Source organism: Danio aesculapii, chromosome 16 (genome assembly GCF_903798145.1).
Source record: "Danio aesculapii chromosome 16, fDanAes4.1, whole genome shotgun sequence".
Taxonomy (NCBI): domain Eukaryota; kingdom Metazoa; phylum Chordata; class Actinopteri; order Cypriniformes; family Danionidae; genus Danio; species Danio aesculapii.
The window spans coordinates 10,881,832-10,900,841 of record NC_079450.1 but is presented as its reverse complement, the minus strand read 5'-3'; the positions used below and the strand labels follow the sequence as shown (position 1 = coordinate 10,900,841).

Sequence of the window (19,010 nt, the reverse complement as noted above, 5' to 3'; positions counted from 1 at the left end):
TGTCGCAAAATGTTGCAAAAATGCTACACAACAATATTAGTTTGATTGCAGTGTTTACATGTCTGTATTGCACTTCAAAAATGCGACTGAAATCGGCATACTCCACATGTCTTAATTCGATTTCTGTTTAGTTCAATTATGACTTTCGTCGGATAAAATGAATCAAAAATTGCCGTTTACATGGTAGAGTCTTAATCAGAGTATTGTGTTAATCTTAATTAAATTGGATTAATAGTGTCCATGTAAACGTACTCAATGTATAACGATGGTTTGTTCTGCAGACAATAGAAAAAAAATATATAGCTTAAGGGGGCTAATAATATTGACCTTAAAATGTTTTTTTTTTTAAATGCATTTATTCTAGCTGAAATAAAACAAATAAAAACATTTAAAAAAAAAATTTTATATATATATATATATATATATATATATATATATATATATATATATATATATATATATATATATATATATATATATATATATATATATATATATATATATATATTATAACAAATATTGTGAAAAATTCCTTGCTCTGTTGAAATAGGAAACCCGAAGCATTTCTGTAGCAAAGAACTGCAAATTTGACCTGCAGATTGCTGATTAAATGAAAAACGAGTTAAAAACTGAGAAGCTGAAGTCTGCCGGCACTAAAGTAGACTGAGGCGATAATTTAGTGGTGTACAGTATATAAGCCAATCGCAAAACTTTTAGGCATGCTGAGTATAAACGGGTTCATGGAAAAGTCATGGAATTTTGACATGGATATTTAGGCCTGGAGTATCATAGGAAATATTGTGAAAAGTTCCTTGTTCTGTTGAACATTATTTGGGATATATATATATATATTCTAGTATTTTTGACTGTACATGTTTATCTGGCTATGTTCTGCTGATCAGCTAGATATCAGTTCTTTTACAAAAAAATTATAAATAGTAATAGTAAAAAATTAATTAATAATTGAAATAAACTGAAATTACACCTGTGATTGTTAAACATTTTACTACACTTCAGTTCTTTATGTAAATACACAATGTTTTTATTATCCAGATTCACATTTAAAGGAATATTTTACCCAAGAACACATTTTGTCATTTACTCTTCCTCCTTCCTTGTTTTTCTTATTATGGGTGTCAATGGTTATAGGTTTGCAGCTTTCATCAAAATATTTTCTTGTAGGTTAAGCATAAAAATGAAGCTACTATCCTTTTAAGTTTTTTTTATTTTATTATTTTTTTCTCTTTCTGAATTTTATATTTTTGTTATTTTTGGGACTTAAAAGCTGCTTGTAAATCACTGTAAAGTAAAAAAAAAGTAATGTTCAAAGCCTTTCAAAAATCATTCTGAATGAATCAGTAGCTTGTCAGACTGACCCAAAATGATTTCGAACTTTATTCAGTCTAGAAACTGGGAATTTCATAGAAAGAAAAAAATATACAGTGGGAGGCTTGTGAATCATCTTGGCATAGATATTTGACGGATGTCTTGCTTAATTTAATTAACTTAACATAATATTTACTCTAGTTCTTTTTGATCGCTACATACTTTAAATGATTTAAGATCTAAACTCCTCCAGTTTGGCACTTATATGCAGTAGAAAGTAATCTCAAGTGGGCATTTTGCACAGAAGGTGCTCACTGGCAGGAATGATCAATCAATGTGTGTTTGTACAAATGGCTTGACTAAGATGAATTTCTGCTCTATTGCAGTGATTGACGGTCTGGATATGCTGAAGAAAGAGAACTCTGGAGCAAGAGATGGCATCCGGTTCCTTGAGACAGAGTTTCGGAAAGGGAACAGGTACATCTTGAGCTTAGCAATACTAAGATTGTAGCTATGTTACAAACTGTGGAGCTTTGACCTGTAGAAATATGATTATAATATGTGTTTGAATTTGATACGGGACCAATTTAAAGGGATAGTTCACGCAAAACTGAAAATTCTTTCATTTACTCTCCCTTGTTTCAAACCTTTAAGTTTCTTTATTTGTTCAACAAAAAAGAAGATATTTCGAAGAATGCTGGAAACTTGTATCCCCTGACTTCAATAGTATTTATTTTTCACATTATGGGTGTCAATAGTTACTGGTTTTCATAAAGGTTTGGGAAAAACAACCTCTTTAAGGACCCTGTAAGTTAATAGGGTTTAAAAAATAAATAAAATAATTCACCATACTCCCCCACTCACCAGTTGATTGAATTACATTCAAAGGTTCAAGAAACCCTTGAGTACTTTTTTTTTTTTTTTTTTTTTTTTTTTTAATTTGTGTGTGTTGAACATCAGTTAAGACAACGTTAGCTCCTGTCAGCTTTAATTGCGGGGAAAATTATATAATTTTGAGCTTTTGTCAGTTATTTCCATCTTCTGGGTTTAAAATCAGTTTTGGGATGTCAAAATTGGAGACGTATCGCTGTCTGCCTGTCCAGTGATGACGTGTTGGTTTCTCGTTATTATTCATAGACTGAGTTTTCTTATCCTATGAGAAGACCCTGCTTAATTATTTTTGACTGTACGTGCTTTGCGATGAGAGACGCATATGGACAGACCTGCCAAGCTGTGAGACTGCGGCTTTACATTGTTGCATGATTTTACCCGCAATGCTGTCACGCCCGATACAGCAAAGCTGTTTGTGTGTAGCAACCATTTTTGTCAGGAGAGCTGTATGAGAATTGGTGGACTTTGTCTTTTTTCAGTTCAAGACACATCGCCTATAACCGTGCTGCTGTGTTCACCCAAGTTTAAATTCCTCCAGATTACCGACAGGGCTAATGTTTGGAATAGACAGGGCAAGAGACCTGCTGCAGTGCTATCCACTGTGTCTGCATTTAGACCCAGGGACTGAGGAGGAGAGAATCTTCTTCATTTAGTGTTTCAACATGATTAGCTTTATAATGATATAACAAATTGGGGTTATGAGTATATATTATATATCGTACATTTTTGAGTATCTGTTTTTATTATGTAATTCAGAAATAAAATTTTAAACACTTTTTAAATATTTCCCAAATGATGTTTAACAGAGCAAGGAAAATTTCACAGTATGTCTGATAATATTTTTTCTTCTGGAGAAAGTCTTATTTGTTTTATTTTGGCTAGAATAAAAGCAGTTTTTAATTTTATAAAAACCATTTTAAGGTCAACATTATTAGTCCCTTTAAGCTAACTTTTTTTTTCGAAAGTCTACAGAACAAACCATTGTTATACAATAACTTGCCTAATTACCCTAACCTGCCTAGTTAACCTAATTAACCTAGTTTAGCCTTAAAATGTCACTTTAAGCTATATAGAAGTGTCTTGAAAAATATCTAGTCAAATATTATTTACTGTCATCATGGCAAAGATAAAATAAATCAGTTATTAGAAATTAATTAAAACTATTATGTTTAGAAATATGGTGAAAACATCTCTCCGTTAAACAGAAAATGGGGGGAAAACTAAACTGGGTGGCTAATAATTCAGGCGGGCTAATAATTCTGACTTCAACTATATATTTATAAAGTACAACGTAAGAAACATGTATAACTGTACTTATATGTATATATATAATAGTACTTATTATTATTATTATTAAGCTGAATCTTTATGAGAAGCCCAAAATCTTACATTCTCGATACTGACAGGTGCAGATAAGTCCCCTTAATGTGTCACAAATGGGCATTTATTCTCACTTATTGTGTAACAGGTACATCCGCTGTCAGAAAGAGTCAGGAAGAAGCTTTGAGAGGGACAAACTAAAACGTCAGGACATAGAAGCCTGGTAAGTCACCTGATGTTTATTCTTGTTTTAGAGCATGAAGCTTTGTATGGTTTTCTGCATGCCCCTGTGTTGACGATTGACTGTTATACAGGCACCTATATAAGATGGTAGACAGCTGTCGTCAACTGACGGGATCTCAGAGCAGTGGAGATGAAGACACCGCCGGCATGGTCACCATTCTCACAGGACACTCATTGGAGGAGCTCAGTGAAAGATCAGCTTCCATGAAGGTCAGTCATGCATAAGGCTCCAAGTGAGCTATTATGTAAAAAGAGTTTTGTTTTGGTAGGTGCCAGACCATGAGGTTGTTTTTATTGCATCAGTGGAGTCGCACTTCACTGGATCACCCTTCAGCAGTGACATTTGCATTACACTAAACCTTGAAATTCATAATAAACTGATCTGAAGCAGTTTCAATTGATAGAGAACTACACCAGCATTCTACACTATATATTACAGGTCTTTATTTTTTATTTAGGTTAAACTGATTTGACACAATCTCACATTGAAAAAAGTGCTATAAAAATAAAGATGATTTGAAATGAAAAATTTTAAATGTATTATTCACTCACTGGTCACTTTATTAGCGCACCTTGCTAAGACCATGTTCTACTGCATTTTCTTTTCAGAACAGCTTTAATTGTTGATAGCATTGATTCAAATATGGACAGAAAACATTCCTCAGAGGTTTTGGTTATTGACATGATTGCAGCAAACGGTTGCTGCAGGTTTTGTCAGATTTCTTACATTGTAGTGCATTTCAAAGGTGCTGGGATTGAGATCTTTGAGGTCGTTTGTCTATTGTGCTGCCCCTGTATATAACTTGACAGCCAGATAAACTCTTCTTAAAGACTCTAAAGACACTTACTCCTTGTCCACCTGTTTGAAACATACAAACAAGTAATCAATAGTAAGCTTTCCTTTTTACTAATTTAAGTAACATGAAGGTGAATTAGTCACCTGATTTCCTTTTAGTTTTACAAGTTTAATGCATTTACAAGCATATTCATATAACAAATGTATATCTAATATGAAATCACTTAATTGCATAATATCCAAATCACCTTTGTACAAACTTTAAAGGGGACCTATCATGCCCCATTTTTACTAATAAGTAGGGGTGCTCCAATCGGTCGGCCAGAGATCGGTATTGGCCGTTAATCACATTTCATGACTCGATCGGTACTCTCTAATCTCATGAACCAATCACAATTGTTTGTTTACGAGTTTACAAGCAGAGGACACATAAGAACTGAAATCTTTTTTCATATCAGAACTGAACTGAATTGTTTTCAACAATATTGCAAGTTCATTAAATCTTGGCTGAAAATATTAGAGAAAATAAATAAATAAAATATTTTTAACTTGAATATTTAATCATTTAACTTATCGTAATATTCTTATTGCAATAAACAGTCGTTTATTGACCTATTTCTTTTTAGTAAAGAAGTAATTGATTTATAGCTGTGCATTTTAACTTCATATGCATCAAATATGCTCTCCAAACTTCATTGAGACATGTTGTTTTTTTTATTTTCTTTTATCGTTTGCAATGTTTCCAAATTGCTTTGTTGGGGATTTTTCTTACCAATTTTTTGTTTTATCTATTGTTTCTGTAAAGCTGCTTCTGACCATGACATGTCCACACTGAATGGTTACAAGAGACATATTTAAGGAATTATATGCAACATCCTCAAGTTATTCTCTTAGGTAAGGACAGATCTCCACTTAAGCATCATACTTAGTGGGAAATGAGCTTAATGCACTATAAAGCTTAAAGCATCAGAATCGGTACTCTATATCGGCTGATCACCATGACAAGGAATTGGTACTCTGTATCGACTGCAAAAATCTTGATTGGAGCATCCCTACTAAGTATTATAGGTAATACTCCCTATGATTACTATTAAGTGTATGCAAAAATAAAACACCCCACAAATAGTGATGTGCAAACATAGACAATGGTTTAAACAGTTAACAGCTACCTGCAATGCTACAGTAGTACTAAGATGAATACACATACCACGGGATTGGTTTCAGATAATATAGATGTTGCTCTCTTGGGCTTCAAAGCTAAAAGCAAACATTTAAAGGGATTGTTCTCAGAAAATCATGTCATCATTTACTCAGACTAGTTCTAAACCTGTTTGGCTTTCTTTCTTTTGTTTTACACAATATTTTTTAACAGATTTTTTTTAAGAAAGCTGGAAACCTGTAATCATTGATCATTTGCTTTTCCATCTATGAAAGTCATTGGTTAAAGGTTTTCAGCTTTCTTTAAATCTATAAATGTATATCCTTTTTAGTGTTCAACAGAAACTCAAAAGTTTAAAACCACTTGAGGGAGTAATATAATAGTGAGTACATTATGTGGCAACAAAACTACAGTGAACTCGCTGTCATGTTTAAGAAACCAGTTTGAAATTATTTGAGCTTTGTGAGTTGGTATGTTATTCTACCTGAAATAAAATGTTGCAAGATTGTACACTTTGTTCATAAAAGGTGGTCAGCAACAATAGCCAGGACTGTAGTGTTTAATTAGTTGTCAATTGGTACTAAGAGGCTTAAAATGTGGCAAAAAATATCACCATTGCTATACCACCATTTTTATAATGCAGAATGGATCCGTGTTTCAATTTGTTTGTCAAATTCTGACCCTACCTTCTGAAGGTCACAGCAGAAATCAAGACCCATCAGACGAGGCACATTTGTTTCCCAATTTTCATGTATAATTTTAGTGATGCTCTGTGAACAGTTGCCTCAGTTTACTTTTCTTAGCGCTGGTGTGTTCTTCTACAAAACTCTGACCTCTGGCAACACCAATACCTTTTCACCCACCATACTGCTGCTCTCTGGATGTTTTCTGACCATTCTTTATGAATCCAAGAGATATGTGTGTGTGTAAAATCTCAGTAGATCGGCAGTCTCTGAAATACTCAGACACCAACAATCACATGACATTCAAAGTCACCTAATTCACCATTTTCTCCATTGTGATGGTCAGACCAGGTTGTCTTGACTCTACGTGTCTTGTTCATTGAGTTATGCTCCTGCTTTGCGATTGGTTCATTAGTGGTTTGTATTAAATACATGGTTCACCCAAACATGAAAATTTAAAAAAAATTTTATTACCCTCATATCATTTCAAACCTGTAAGACCTTCGTTCTTCTTCACAACACAAGTTAAGATATTTTTGATGAAATTCGAGAGCGCTCTGACCCTCCATGGAATGCAATAGTCATGACTAGGGCCAGAGGGAATCTGTGGACATTTTTTGCTATTTCTGCACAGAATTTTGTTAAAAATCTGCTGATTTTTGCGTAATGATTTTGTGAGTATCATGACTAAAACCTTAATATATGAAATAAAAAATACTTTTTTAACTTGTATTTAATGTTTACAAAGCAAATCCAATTAGATCCACTTCATTTGGTAAACAAAGCAAGTCTCTCATATAATATCTGTACTAAAAGACAGAAAATATTACTTTACAAACTATATTGTGAATAAATCATATAAATATTTTCATATTAGTCAATAAATTTACTGAAATTAATTTAAAAAACTAAATAAATACAAATTTACCCACATTTACACTAGTAAATAAACTCGATGGGCTAAAAATATGCGGAATTCTGCGCACGCAGATTCCGTGTGGGCCTAGTCATGACTTTTAAGCCTAGAAATGTACCAAGAACATAGTCAAAAGAGTCCACAAAAGTATTCCCATGGCTTCATAAAATAATTCATTTTTTCTTAATAGAAATGTAACAATGTCATACCAACTAGACCTAGTAGAATTTTTTATTTTTCACCTCTGTTGGTGGGTCTTCTGCACTGAATGAGCGTTTTTAGTATTGCCGGACACTCTTGCACTCTGATTATAGAAACGCCTGTTTGGGAACTAAATTAGCTTCTATTTGGATCTTCACATTTATCATTGCACAATAGAAACTACCAGTGACATAAGTCTACGCTGATTGTGCAAATTGCTGACATACGAAACATACTTGCATGACATATTTTTGACTTTGCTGCATAGTTTTGCTTTCTCAGCCTCAGTGCTATGTAGCCCTACAAGTTGTCACAGATGATTAAATAATCTTTTTTGCTCTTTCATTAGCATAACTAAAATATCTACATTCCATCTCTGTTTACATAATCTTTGTATTTATACAGCATATATGCTTCATTTCATGTTTTTGTTGGCTGGCTTAAAGGGTCAGTTCACACACAAATTTTATATTCTGATTTGAATTACCCTCATGTCATTAGCTCCCTGGCTTTTCGAGGACAGTCATAAAATGTTCAAAATCTAGAAATGTACCAAAACCTACTCAAAAGAGTCCACGTGTCATTGGTGGTTCAATTAATGAGGCTACGAGAATAATTTTGTGCACAAAACACCCCCAAATAACAATGTAAATGTCTTTGTAAACATATTTAAAGATTTCATTAGAGAAGTCATTTTATTTATTTATTTTGCCCATCTTAATCAACAAAATACGTAAGCAGTGCAACATAAACTCACCAGCCACTTTATTAGGTACACCTGTCCAGCTGCTTTTTAACGCAAATTTCTAATCAGCCAATCACATGGCAGCAACACAAGCATTTTTGCGTGTAGACATGGTCAAGACGATGAATGGGGAAGAAAGGTGATTTAAGTGACTTTGAATGTGGCATGGTTGTTGGTGCTAGACTGGCTGATCTGAGTATTTCAGAAACTGCTGATCTACTGGAATTTTCACGCACAACAATCTCTAGGGTTTACAGAGAATTGTCTGAAAAAGAGAAAATATCCAGTGAGCGGCAGTTGTGTGGACGCAAATGCCTTGTTGATGTCAGAGGAGAATGGCTAGACTGGTTCGAGCTGATAGAAAGGCAACAGTAACTCAAATAACCACTCGTTACAACCGAGGTATGCAGAAAAGCATCCCTGAATGCACAACATTTCCAACCTTGAGATGGAATTTGGCATCAACAACAAGAAAGCATGGACCCATCCTGCCTTGTATCAACGGTCAGGCTGGTGGTGATGGTGTAATAATGTGGGGGATATTTTCTTGGCACACTTTGGGCCCATTAGTCTCAATTGAGCATTGTGTCAACGCCACATCCCACCTGAGTATTGTTGCTGACCATGTCCATCCCTTTATTACCACGGTGTCCCCATCTTCTGATGGCTACTTTCAGCAGCATAACGCGCCATGTCATAAAGTGTGAATCATCTCAGACTGGTTTCTTGAACATGACAATGAGTTCACTGTACTCGATGGCCACCACAGCCACCATAACTCAATCCAATAGAGCACCTTTGAGATGTGGTGGAACACGAAGCCACGAAGGATTAAGGCAGTTCTGAAGGCAAAAGGGGGTCCAACCCGGTACTAGTAAGGTGTACCTAATGAAGTGGCCGGTGAGCGTATAGTGCACTCATAAACACATGACCTGGACTGACGCAGAAGAAAAGAAATTGACAAATAAAATTATTCATGTTTTCCTAATAGAAAAGCAACATTATTACACCAACAAGACAGTGGATTTATTGCAGAAAATGTCTGCTTTTCAGTGTGTTCACACCATAGGACCTGGTAACAATTTTAGTTATAGGAACGCCTGTAGGGGAACTAAATTAGCTTATACTTGGATCTTTGGACCTATCAATGCACAATAGAAACTAACGTAAGTTTACGCTGATTGGGCAAATCCATGACAAACAACATCAACACAGTATTTTAAAGTTGTACAAGACATAAACACCCATAAAGCTAATGCTGGCAGAATTTATATTTTGACTTTGCAGCATAGTTCTGCTTTTATCACTGCTGTTGTCACAGGTGATTTAATCCTCCTTTCTGCTCTTTCAGTCGCATAACTAAAATATCTACATTCCAACCCTGTTTACATAATCTTTGAGTCACTGCATTTACCCAGCATATATGCTTTATTTCATGTTTTTGTTGGCTGGCTTAAAGGGTTAGTTCACCCAAGGAATGTTATTAATTATGCACACTCTAGTCATTACAAACCCCTGAGACCTGAAATCTGAGACCTGCCTCATTTTTTCATGACTCATTCAAAAAAAACAAATCCTCAAAGCTGACCATATGCCATATGTCTTAAGTGTTTCTCAACCAAGTTCCTGGAGGACCACCAACACTGCATGATTTAGATATCTCTTTTGTCTGTCACTATTAAATCGTGGTCAATTCAACTTTTTGCCCCATATACTTCTATTCATATTGATGCGAATGTGGCAGACCGGAAATGCAAGCTTGTGCGACAAGTTCCGCAGTTCATTGCATTGCAAAGATCAAGCTTGGTGAAGCATGTAAATCGCATTACATGACTGTGTGAGGCAATTGAAGATCAAAACATGACTTCTTTATACAGAAATGTAAAATATGGACCAATCGCTCACTTTTATGTCTAATCATTTTGTTTAATCCCACCATTTTTCACAGCCACATATGACAGAATTTTGCATTCTCAAACAGTAGTGTGAGTATGGTTTTGCAGGTCTTTCAGTCTCTGCTAATGAGCAGATGATCTGAATCAGGTGTATTTGGTTAAGGAGACATGAAAATGTGAAGAGCTGGTAGTCCTCCCTGAATGTGGTTGAGGAACACTGCATTAAGTGGTTCATTCGGAAAGTGATCAGGAGATGAGAATACTTTTGCGTGCACATAAAACAAAATCAACTTTATACAAGTTTCTTATCCTCAGTGTCAGTATAGGGGGCGCATTCACCAGAGCACTGTGCTCTTTGTGAAGTTAATTTCTAAACTAATTTTGAGAGGATCACATGCTTTTGATTGAACCAGGTTAGCTAACAAATCATTCACCAATCAGACCATTCATAAGTCACTTCAAATAACCAGAGTTTCAAACCTCAGTTATCTTTGCCTTCAAGAATCCCCCTCACCCCCAATCCTCCCCCTATTCCTAGATACGGTGGCTTGGCAGTTCAGTGGTTAGCGCTTTTGCTTCACAGCAAGATTTTCACTGGTTTAAGTCCTTACCAGGCCTATTGATGTTTCTATGTGAAGTTTACATGTTCTTCCTGTGCTCGCGTGGGTTTCCCTCAGGTTCCCTAGTTTCCAAAGACATGCAACATAAGTAAATTAACTAAACCAAAATTTTCACCACAGATGAGCTCTTAGCCAGCAGTATATCTCTCCATAGCAATACCTAATTTGTCTTTAGCCAAAAACAGCAGGGGAGTTCTCGCTGTCTACCTGAGCTTAAACTCCCTCCTGTTTGCAGGGTGAGAGGGGAGCCCCATGCTCGAGGATCTTGTGGGTTTATTAGAAGTTGTTGGTTATTAATTTGTGCGTTATTAAAGGTGTTTTCTGTCACTACTTGTTTAACCTGCATTAATGCAGACTAAAAATAGACCAAGACTAAAAATAAATATGGGACTAAAAATAAATATGGGTTGTACAAATTATAATGATAGATTTCTATATTTAGCGTTATCAGCAACAGTACTCAATATTTTACAATTTATTGTTATTCAGCTGATTATTTCTTCATTTTATTTTTTAATAAAATTACAGGATCTAAGTTCTGTTTGTTAAAACCAAAAGTGTCTTGCAGTGCTGTTTTTGTATTAAATGCAAGCAGCAATTAAGAGGACAAGCACTTCAGAGCCAGAATGAGTAAAGCAGTCCAGAGGCAGAATGAGCAAAGCAGTCCAGATGCCAAAAGCAACAAGTTTAGTAAGGAGCATCAGACAAAGTGAATCAATAAGTTTTTGAAAAAATTTGAAGTATGTAATTGCCGATGCCCAAAATGGCTGACCTGGGAAAATCAGGCATCCAACTCGGCATGCTCTGCCTGATGTAAAGAGATACATTTTATGAATTTTGGACATGATGTGATTCAATTTTGGTGAAAATGGGATAAACGACTTGGGATAATTTCGATTTAAATAGGTTTTGCAAAAAATTCAAAATAGCATATGAGGGTTTGAATCGGCTTGAGCCATGGAATCAGACGAAAAAAGAATTTTGATTGTAGGCCATTCGGTTCAAAAGTTATAACGATAAACATAAGTGAAACTTTGGACAAGTGGTGGCGCCAGAGAGTTTGATTTTGAGAGTTCTGGTTAATGTTGAGACTGCCCTCATATCATTGTGCCAAATTATACAACTTTCACACATCCCGTTATAAGGTCTGCCATTTAAATCAGGCGGAAGAAGAAACAATGGAAGAATAATAATAATAGTAAGAATGCCAACAAAAACAATAGGTGCCTACGCACCTGTGGTACTTGGCCCCTAAGTTTGTCTCCTCCCCTTTTTGGCTGATCCGAAAAATAGTCTGATCTGTGACTAAAAACATTGTTATCCGAACCGTGAGAGTGATCCAGTACACTGCTATTAAACACTTTATAATCAATCATCAGCTAAGTGTGAACTCTTGATATGTGAGTTGTGCTTAGTCAGACCTCGGATGCGCCTGTGTTTAGTTTCAAACAGAGGAAGCAGTGCTCAGGCATCTGGGGTATATATCAGTGCTCATGAATATGAATCAGAATCAGTTTTATTGCCAAGTGTGCTTCACACACACAAGGAATTTGTTTTGGCTACAGAAGCTTCCAGTGTACATAAAGTGACAAGTGACGATACAAAATAAATATGGAAAAAGAAATACGATAAACATTAAACAGAGATGCGTTTAGTCAAAAAATCTGGATGTTGAATTGTGTGTACAGATTTGTTAGAAATATACAGGTTATAGGGTGCTGTGTACAAATGCGAATGGAGAAGGTATTGCATTTATATTGATATAAGGTGCTGTGTACAAGTGCGTATGAGAAAATATTGCACGTTTATTGCACAGTAGTGGAATATTTAACTGTTCATAAGGTAGACAGCCTGAGGAAAGAAACTTTTTTCCTGTGTCTGGCTGTTTTTGTGCTTGGTGCTCTGAAGGACCGACCAGTTCGAACAGGTAGTGTGCTGGGTGTGCGGCATCCAGAGTGATTTTGCGAGCCCTTTTCTTACTGTGGAAGAGTACAGTTCTTGAAGCGTAGGAAGGGTTGTGCCAGTGATTTGTTCAGCAATCCGGACAATATGCACAATATACTGACACTGATGTGAGGAAAATGTGGAATAAAGTAGTTAAATTTGCTTCTTAATGTTCCGATTAAACCACTAAAGACACACTTTGATTGTTTTTTGGTAGCTTTCTGGTATAAAAACAAATTAAGAGCTGGTTATTATTGACAGAATTTTCTTTTGTCTCTTTAAATCATGTCAAAAATTTCAGGGAAAATGATTGTAGAGTGTAAAATAACTTTACAAAGGAGCAGCTTGTTGGTTAGTTCCTGTAACTGAGTTCCTATAACCACACTTGTTGTACTAGAGTTGTTTTGTAAGAAGAAGCTGTGCCGCAATAACACTGTTTGTCCACTAATATATCTGCAGGCGGCTGTCCAGGCGGTGGCAGCAGCAGGCATGGAGCTAAAAAACATCACCGAATTTTACCGACAATGGAAAGAGATGGGCTGAGAAACGGTGCGGGACGCAGGGGGTGGACTCGGCATTCGGCTGATCGCACACTCACTCCCCCTCACTCTCTCTATCTCTCTCGCTCTCTCTCTCCCACTTTACTGCTCTGTCTGTATATGTGTCTCCAGGACAAAAAAAAACCTCAAAAGATGGAGGGTTGGGAAGGATGGAGGTGCAGAAAGTGATGGGAGAAAAGAGAAGTCAGAGGCACAGGGGCTTAAAACGTACAGCAGAGCCTCCTCAAACCCCACGCAGGAGGGTTAATAGAAGCTAAGGGGGTGAAATAAGTGCGCCATAACCAGGCAGATATACCGATGAAATGAGTGTATATGTTTTTTTGAGAGAGAAACGAACATTCATGTGCATATACATCACAAAAACATAAAATCGAAATATATAGAACAAGTTTTTGGATGATTTTTGTTTTGTTTTCGTCTTTTTTTGGGGATGAACTGCCACCGATATCTGTGTTTGAGAACAGAAGTCATCCTGTCTAGCGTTTACCCTCGGCTCTAAGGGTCATGACGGATTCAGGGTTTAGGGTGTACACTTCTTTTTTTGATGATTTGTTCTTTCTAACATGGCTTTCCCCCAATTTTTATTTTATTTTATTTTATTTTTGCTGTGTAACTTGTGGTTTAATGTATTGTGTTATCTGTGTATGAGCAGGAAGTCTGGCAAAATGGTTGCTTTTATTTGATTTTATTTTTGTATGTCGTACTATTGCCTTTGTATGCTGTGCTGAACACACAGGAATGAGACGTCATCTGACTCGGGTCACACGCGGCTGAAGTGTTTCTGCTCAAAATGAAACTGCAGATGCTAGTCAGCTGAATCTAGTTCCAGCCGATCGCCATCACATTCTCATAGTAATTGTCCCATATTGCACAATGCAAAGGAATCCGGTGTATGTGTGAGGCAGTGCATTAAACAATAAAAGATTTCATTTAAAAACATTGTCTCTTTTGTCTGTTGTGGTTGGCGAGTCAAGTTTTTTTTTTTTTTTAGGAAATGCTTGGTGAACAGAAGTGCTTTACTTTTAGATAGTGGTTTCAAACTCAATTCCTGGAGGGTCACAGAGCCGCAGATTTTAGCTCCAACCACCTCCAGATCACACCTGCTTAATAGTCTCTAGTAGTCTTGAACACCTTGATTAGTTGCATCAGCTGTGTTTGATTAGTGTTGAAGCAAAACTGTGCAGAGCTGCGGCTCTCCAGGAATTGAGTTTAGGACCCATTCCTTTAGAAAATGTTATAAATGTATCACTATTATTTTAGTTTTTAAATTATCTTTGACTGTCTGTTATTATCTGTTTTACAATTAAATGTGTCCTTTGATAGCCTTCAGTCTAATATGCTGATTTAGTGATTAAGAAATATTTGGTTTGTTGAAAATAAATAAATAGTTAGGTTTATTTTATTTGTTAACTGATGTTTTACCATTCAAATATACCATTAAACAAGATTTATTTTTGTTTTTAAGAATAAATACATTTAATGAAATATTTTTCAGGAAAAAAAGGTTTTATTTAAAAAAAAACGTAAATTTTCTTGTCAATTGTGTAAGTTTAATATAAAACATTGTTCCACAATAATGTTTTATGGATTTAATTAGCATTTATTTTATTTGACGATTGGTAAATGTAAGGAAATAACTGTTTTCAAGATTATTTGATAATATTTAAAAAGAACAAAACATTAAATGGTATAAATGCCATTTCTGACACCTAAAATTTTGGCATATATATATATATATATATATATATATATATATATATATATATATATATATATATATATATACACACACACACACTGTATACACACAAGTTCAGACAGTATGGAAAATGCAAATTTAAAGAAAAAGGTGATTTCTAAATGTAATTTGACTTGTATTTCATTGCAGACAAAACAAGTGGAGTTTTGTAAGCTAATTTTGAGAGGATCACATGCTTTGATTGATTGCGGCTGATCCCGCATCACAATCATTGTTGAATCAAATCAGGTGAATCCAAGCCCACAATAAAAAGCCCTGTTTGTTTTACTTCCAGTATCTTCGTTTTTTTTTTTAGAAGAATCACCCCATTTCCCCCTTTCCTCTACCATGGGGAGCTCTCAAGACCTTCCTAATCTCGGACCCCCTACTATGCTATTCGACCAGGTGGGAGCCCTGGGCTCAAGTATCTCTCCCGGGACAGCATGCCAAACCTGCAATCACTATCAAATAATAGCTAAGTGTGAACTCTTCAAACATTATTTAATGTGTTCCTCATGATTTATATTGTTTTGTTTTTTAAACACATATTTCAGTTTTGGTTCTTGCAACACATTTCATAACAAGTTGTAACAGTAAAGCATTTACCACTTTCTAATGTTGCCATTCCTTTTCACAACACTTAAAAGGCATTTTGGGACTGAAGACACCACATGATGAAGTGTTCTGCAAACAATTCTTTAGGTGGGCAACAGTACAGGGTCTTCGTTGTCGCATTTTGAGCTTCAAAGTGCACCACAGATTCTCTATTGGAGACAGGTCGGGACTGCAGACAGGTCAGTCAACTTTGGACTTTGTAATGTGTGGTTTTGCATTGTCTTGTTGAAATATACATGGAAAAGAGGGCAGCATATTGTGCTCAAATCTCTTTACTTTTCAGCATAAATGGTGCCATCACAGAAGAGTGTTGCAGGCCTGAAAGACGTAAATTTACAAATGAAATAAAGTTGACCAGACAAAACGTGAAATATGTTGTTCATATTGTCTGCAAAGACATACAAGTTAAAGCAAATTTGGAGATCACTACTTTTCCATATTATATATAATGTTTTGCCTTAATAGTTCATAATTATATTACAATTATAAATGTACATTCTAGGTCTAACTACAGGAAAATATATTTGTGATTTTGGAAATGAGGAAAGGATGCTGTTTTAAAAATATCAAGAGACTTATTTATTGAAACGCAGAAAATCCTCCATAACCTGGTCCTTCTCTCTCCTGCTCCAATCTCTGGCCCTCAGTGTCTGGTTGGTTTAAGTAGGTCTGTGTGCCCTCATTCAACCACATTCCCTGTCTCGTGCCCTCAGTGGCTCTGGGCCTTCAGCCGAGGTCTCATTGTGGCTTTATGGCCAGTTCTCTGGCAAACACCCCAATGCCACACTGGCAGAGAATGAGGCTCTGCCCCACTTATAGAGGAGAATGATTCACAGTCCAGTCCAATGACCAAATGTAACCTGGGGAGGATGTGAAGAAGATCGCCTACTACAGATCGAATCTAAACCCAATCTTCCCTTTCACTCTGTGAATCCAGCTTCGATAATCAAAATCTAAAAAAGTTTTCTGAACAGGCATACATGACTTCCATCTTCTGTTAAATATAAAATACTTAATGATTAATTTAACAAAATATTACAAAATATTATCAATGTTAAGAAAAATAAACAATATTATTACTATCTCTGCAAAAGTTTAATAAAAAATATCCATTAACTAATATTTTCTTACATTTGTTTATAATTTGTATGTATATATTCTTTTATATGTTTATTTTATTCTGTACTTCTGTACCTGTGCAGGTACATGAGATATTTTGTTTTATTTTCATTTATTTTAAATGATTTATTTATTTTACGAGTCATTAAATAGTTGACGCATCTGACTCCTTTTAAACAGCGAATTGTTCACAGCTGTAAAAAGTATAAGCAATATTACTCTTGTAGGCCTATTTATTTAAAAACACAGAAGGAAGCATCGCTATATCTTTATAACGATCTTTATACTTTCTACTTAAATATGGTTATAAAAATGTTAAATGTCTGTTCAGAGCCAGGCGTCACGGTGGCTTAGTGGTTAGCGCTGTCACCTCACAGCAAAAAGGTCGCTGATTCAAGCGTAAAACATATGCTGGAATAGTTGGCAGTTCATTCTGCTGTGGCAACCTCTAAAATAGAGACTAAGCCAAAGGAAAATTAACAAGTCAATACATTGATGATTCAACGATATCTTTTTAACAGTGAATTGTTCAGAATTAACGAGTTGTTAATTAGTTGAGTTGTTTCAAGCACATAAAAAATACAATACAATACAAAAATTTTGTTTAATAAAATCCTTAATAATAATTATTTTGTTTAGTTTTTAAACTGATTCATTTTAACCAACGAATCATTTACTGTTGCACACGTAAAAAAAAAAAAAAAAACGAACAAAACGTTGCTATATCTTTAAAACAATCCTTACTACTGGATAGGCCTACTCGACTATACTTATTGAATAATCACATGTTCAGAGCCAGTAGGTGGCTGAGGAGTGACTCAACTGTATCTGTTCGTAAACGATAAATGCTTTGAGGTTTTTTTTAAGAATTAATATAATTAGAGATTTTGTTGGAGAATAATGTAAAATTTTAAAATAATATAATTTTTTAATTAAAATTTTTTAAATTACTGCAGCAAACCAGTGTAGCAGACATTGAACAGTCATGATCACTGAAAATAAATAATTCATTGGATTTACTTTTTTTAATTTTTTTATTAAGCTAAGTGGTTGCAATATATTAATATAGGCTGAATTCAAACAAACAAATTAAGTTGAACATTATTACAATTAATTAGTTTGTTTAAATTTAGCTCATATAAATTGTTTGCAACCACTTAGGCTACCTCAGGGCGCACTCACACTACAGTATGCTATCCGAACAGTTCTCAGGCCCGTTTCCTGGATCGTTTGAGAAGTGTGAGTGCTCTGAATCGGGCTCAGGCATGGCTCAGTTGGGCGGCCCTGGCCCGGTTGGAAGAGGTGTCCCAGAGCACGGTTCACTTTGGCTTTGGTGCAGTACGCTTGTAGTGTGAGTGTAAAGCATGCCTGAGCCCGAAACTAAAGACGAGACGTGACTAAGGGACTGTTTGATATGGATTTATTAATCATTCTTACTGTGCAATGAACACAAACTGTTGTAGATTATTAAAGATGCAAACCTCTCACTGCACCACAGCTTCACCTATAGCAAACCTCCTAATTCCTGCAGCACGAGGACTTTATGATTGTTTATGAGCATCAAAATTGGCTGATCTGTTCGGTGATATATTTGACTGTGTGTTACTGCATATCAAATGACTAAAACGATATAACAATATAAAGAAATCTCCACTGTGAGAGCACTGTGAGAGCGATTCTCTACTGAACAGCGCATCATCGATGACGTAAGCGTGCTCAGGCTCGCATACAATGTGAGTGCGGGCCGTCGGAGGAGACGGGAGGGGGGACAAGCGTGCTTTGGCCCGGTTCAAGGCAACTGTACATAGTGTGAGTACGCCCTTGTAAGCCTTTGTCATTTTTCGTGTCGTACATGTTATTCTTATAGGAGACATTTAACGCATTGACGGACTGAAAAACGTTTATTGAAAGTAACATACAATTTTTTTTTTTTTTTTACGGTAAGTGATTACAAACAATTTATATATGTGCTGTATTTAAACAAACAAATTAAGTTGAATGTTACTAAATTTAATTTGATTGTTTAAATTTAGCCCATATAAATTGTTTGCAACCCCTTAGGCTACCTTTAAAAAAAAAAGTAGTTAACCCAACGATTAATTTTTTTGCACCTAATTATGAAGCATCATTTGCAAATTTACATAGAACTTTTTGTAATTTTTAGAGTACCGTACATTATATTCTTATAGCAGACATTTAACGCATTGACACACTGAAAAAATAAATCATTGGATTTACT

General features: G+C 35.4%; 1 protein-coding gene across 1 annotated transcript in view; it reads left to right on the top strand.

Moving 5' to 3' along the window:
* Positions 1–14,238, top strand: part of smg5 (SMG5 nonsense mediated mRNA decay factor) — a 50,121-nt gene extending 35,883 nt beyond the window's left edge. The window contains exons 19-22 of the mRNA XM_056475750.1: positions 1,713–1,803; positions 3,686–3,760; positions 3,852–3,990; positions 13,199–14,238. Of these exons, the coding sequence (XP_056331725.1) occupies positions 1,713–1,803; positions 3,686–3,760; positions 3,852–3,990; positions 13,199–13,282 (389 nt within the window). The 3' untranslated portion in view covers positions 13,283–14,238. The remainder of the gene's footprint in view (positions 1–1,712; positions 1,804–3,685; positions 3,761–3,851; positions 3,991–13,198) is intronic.
* Positions 14,239–19,010: the final 4,772 nt, after the last annotated feature.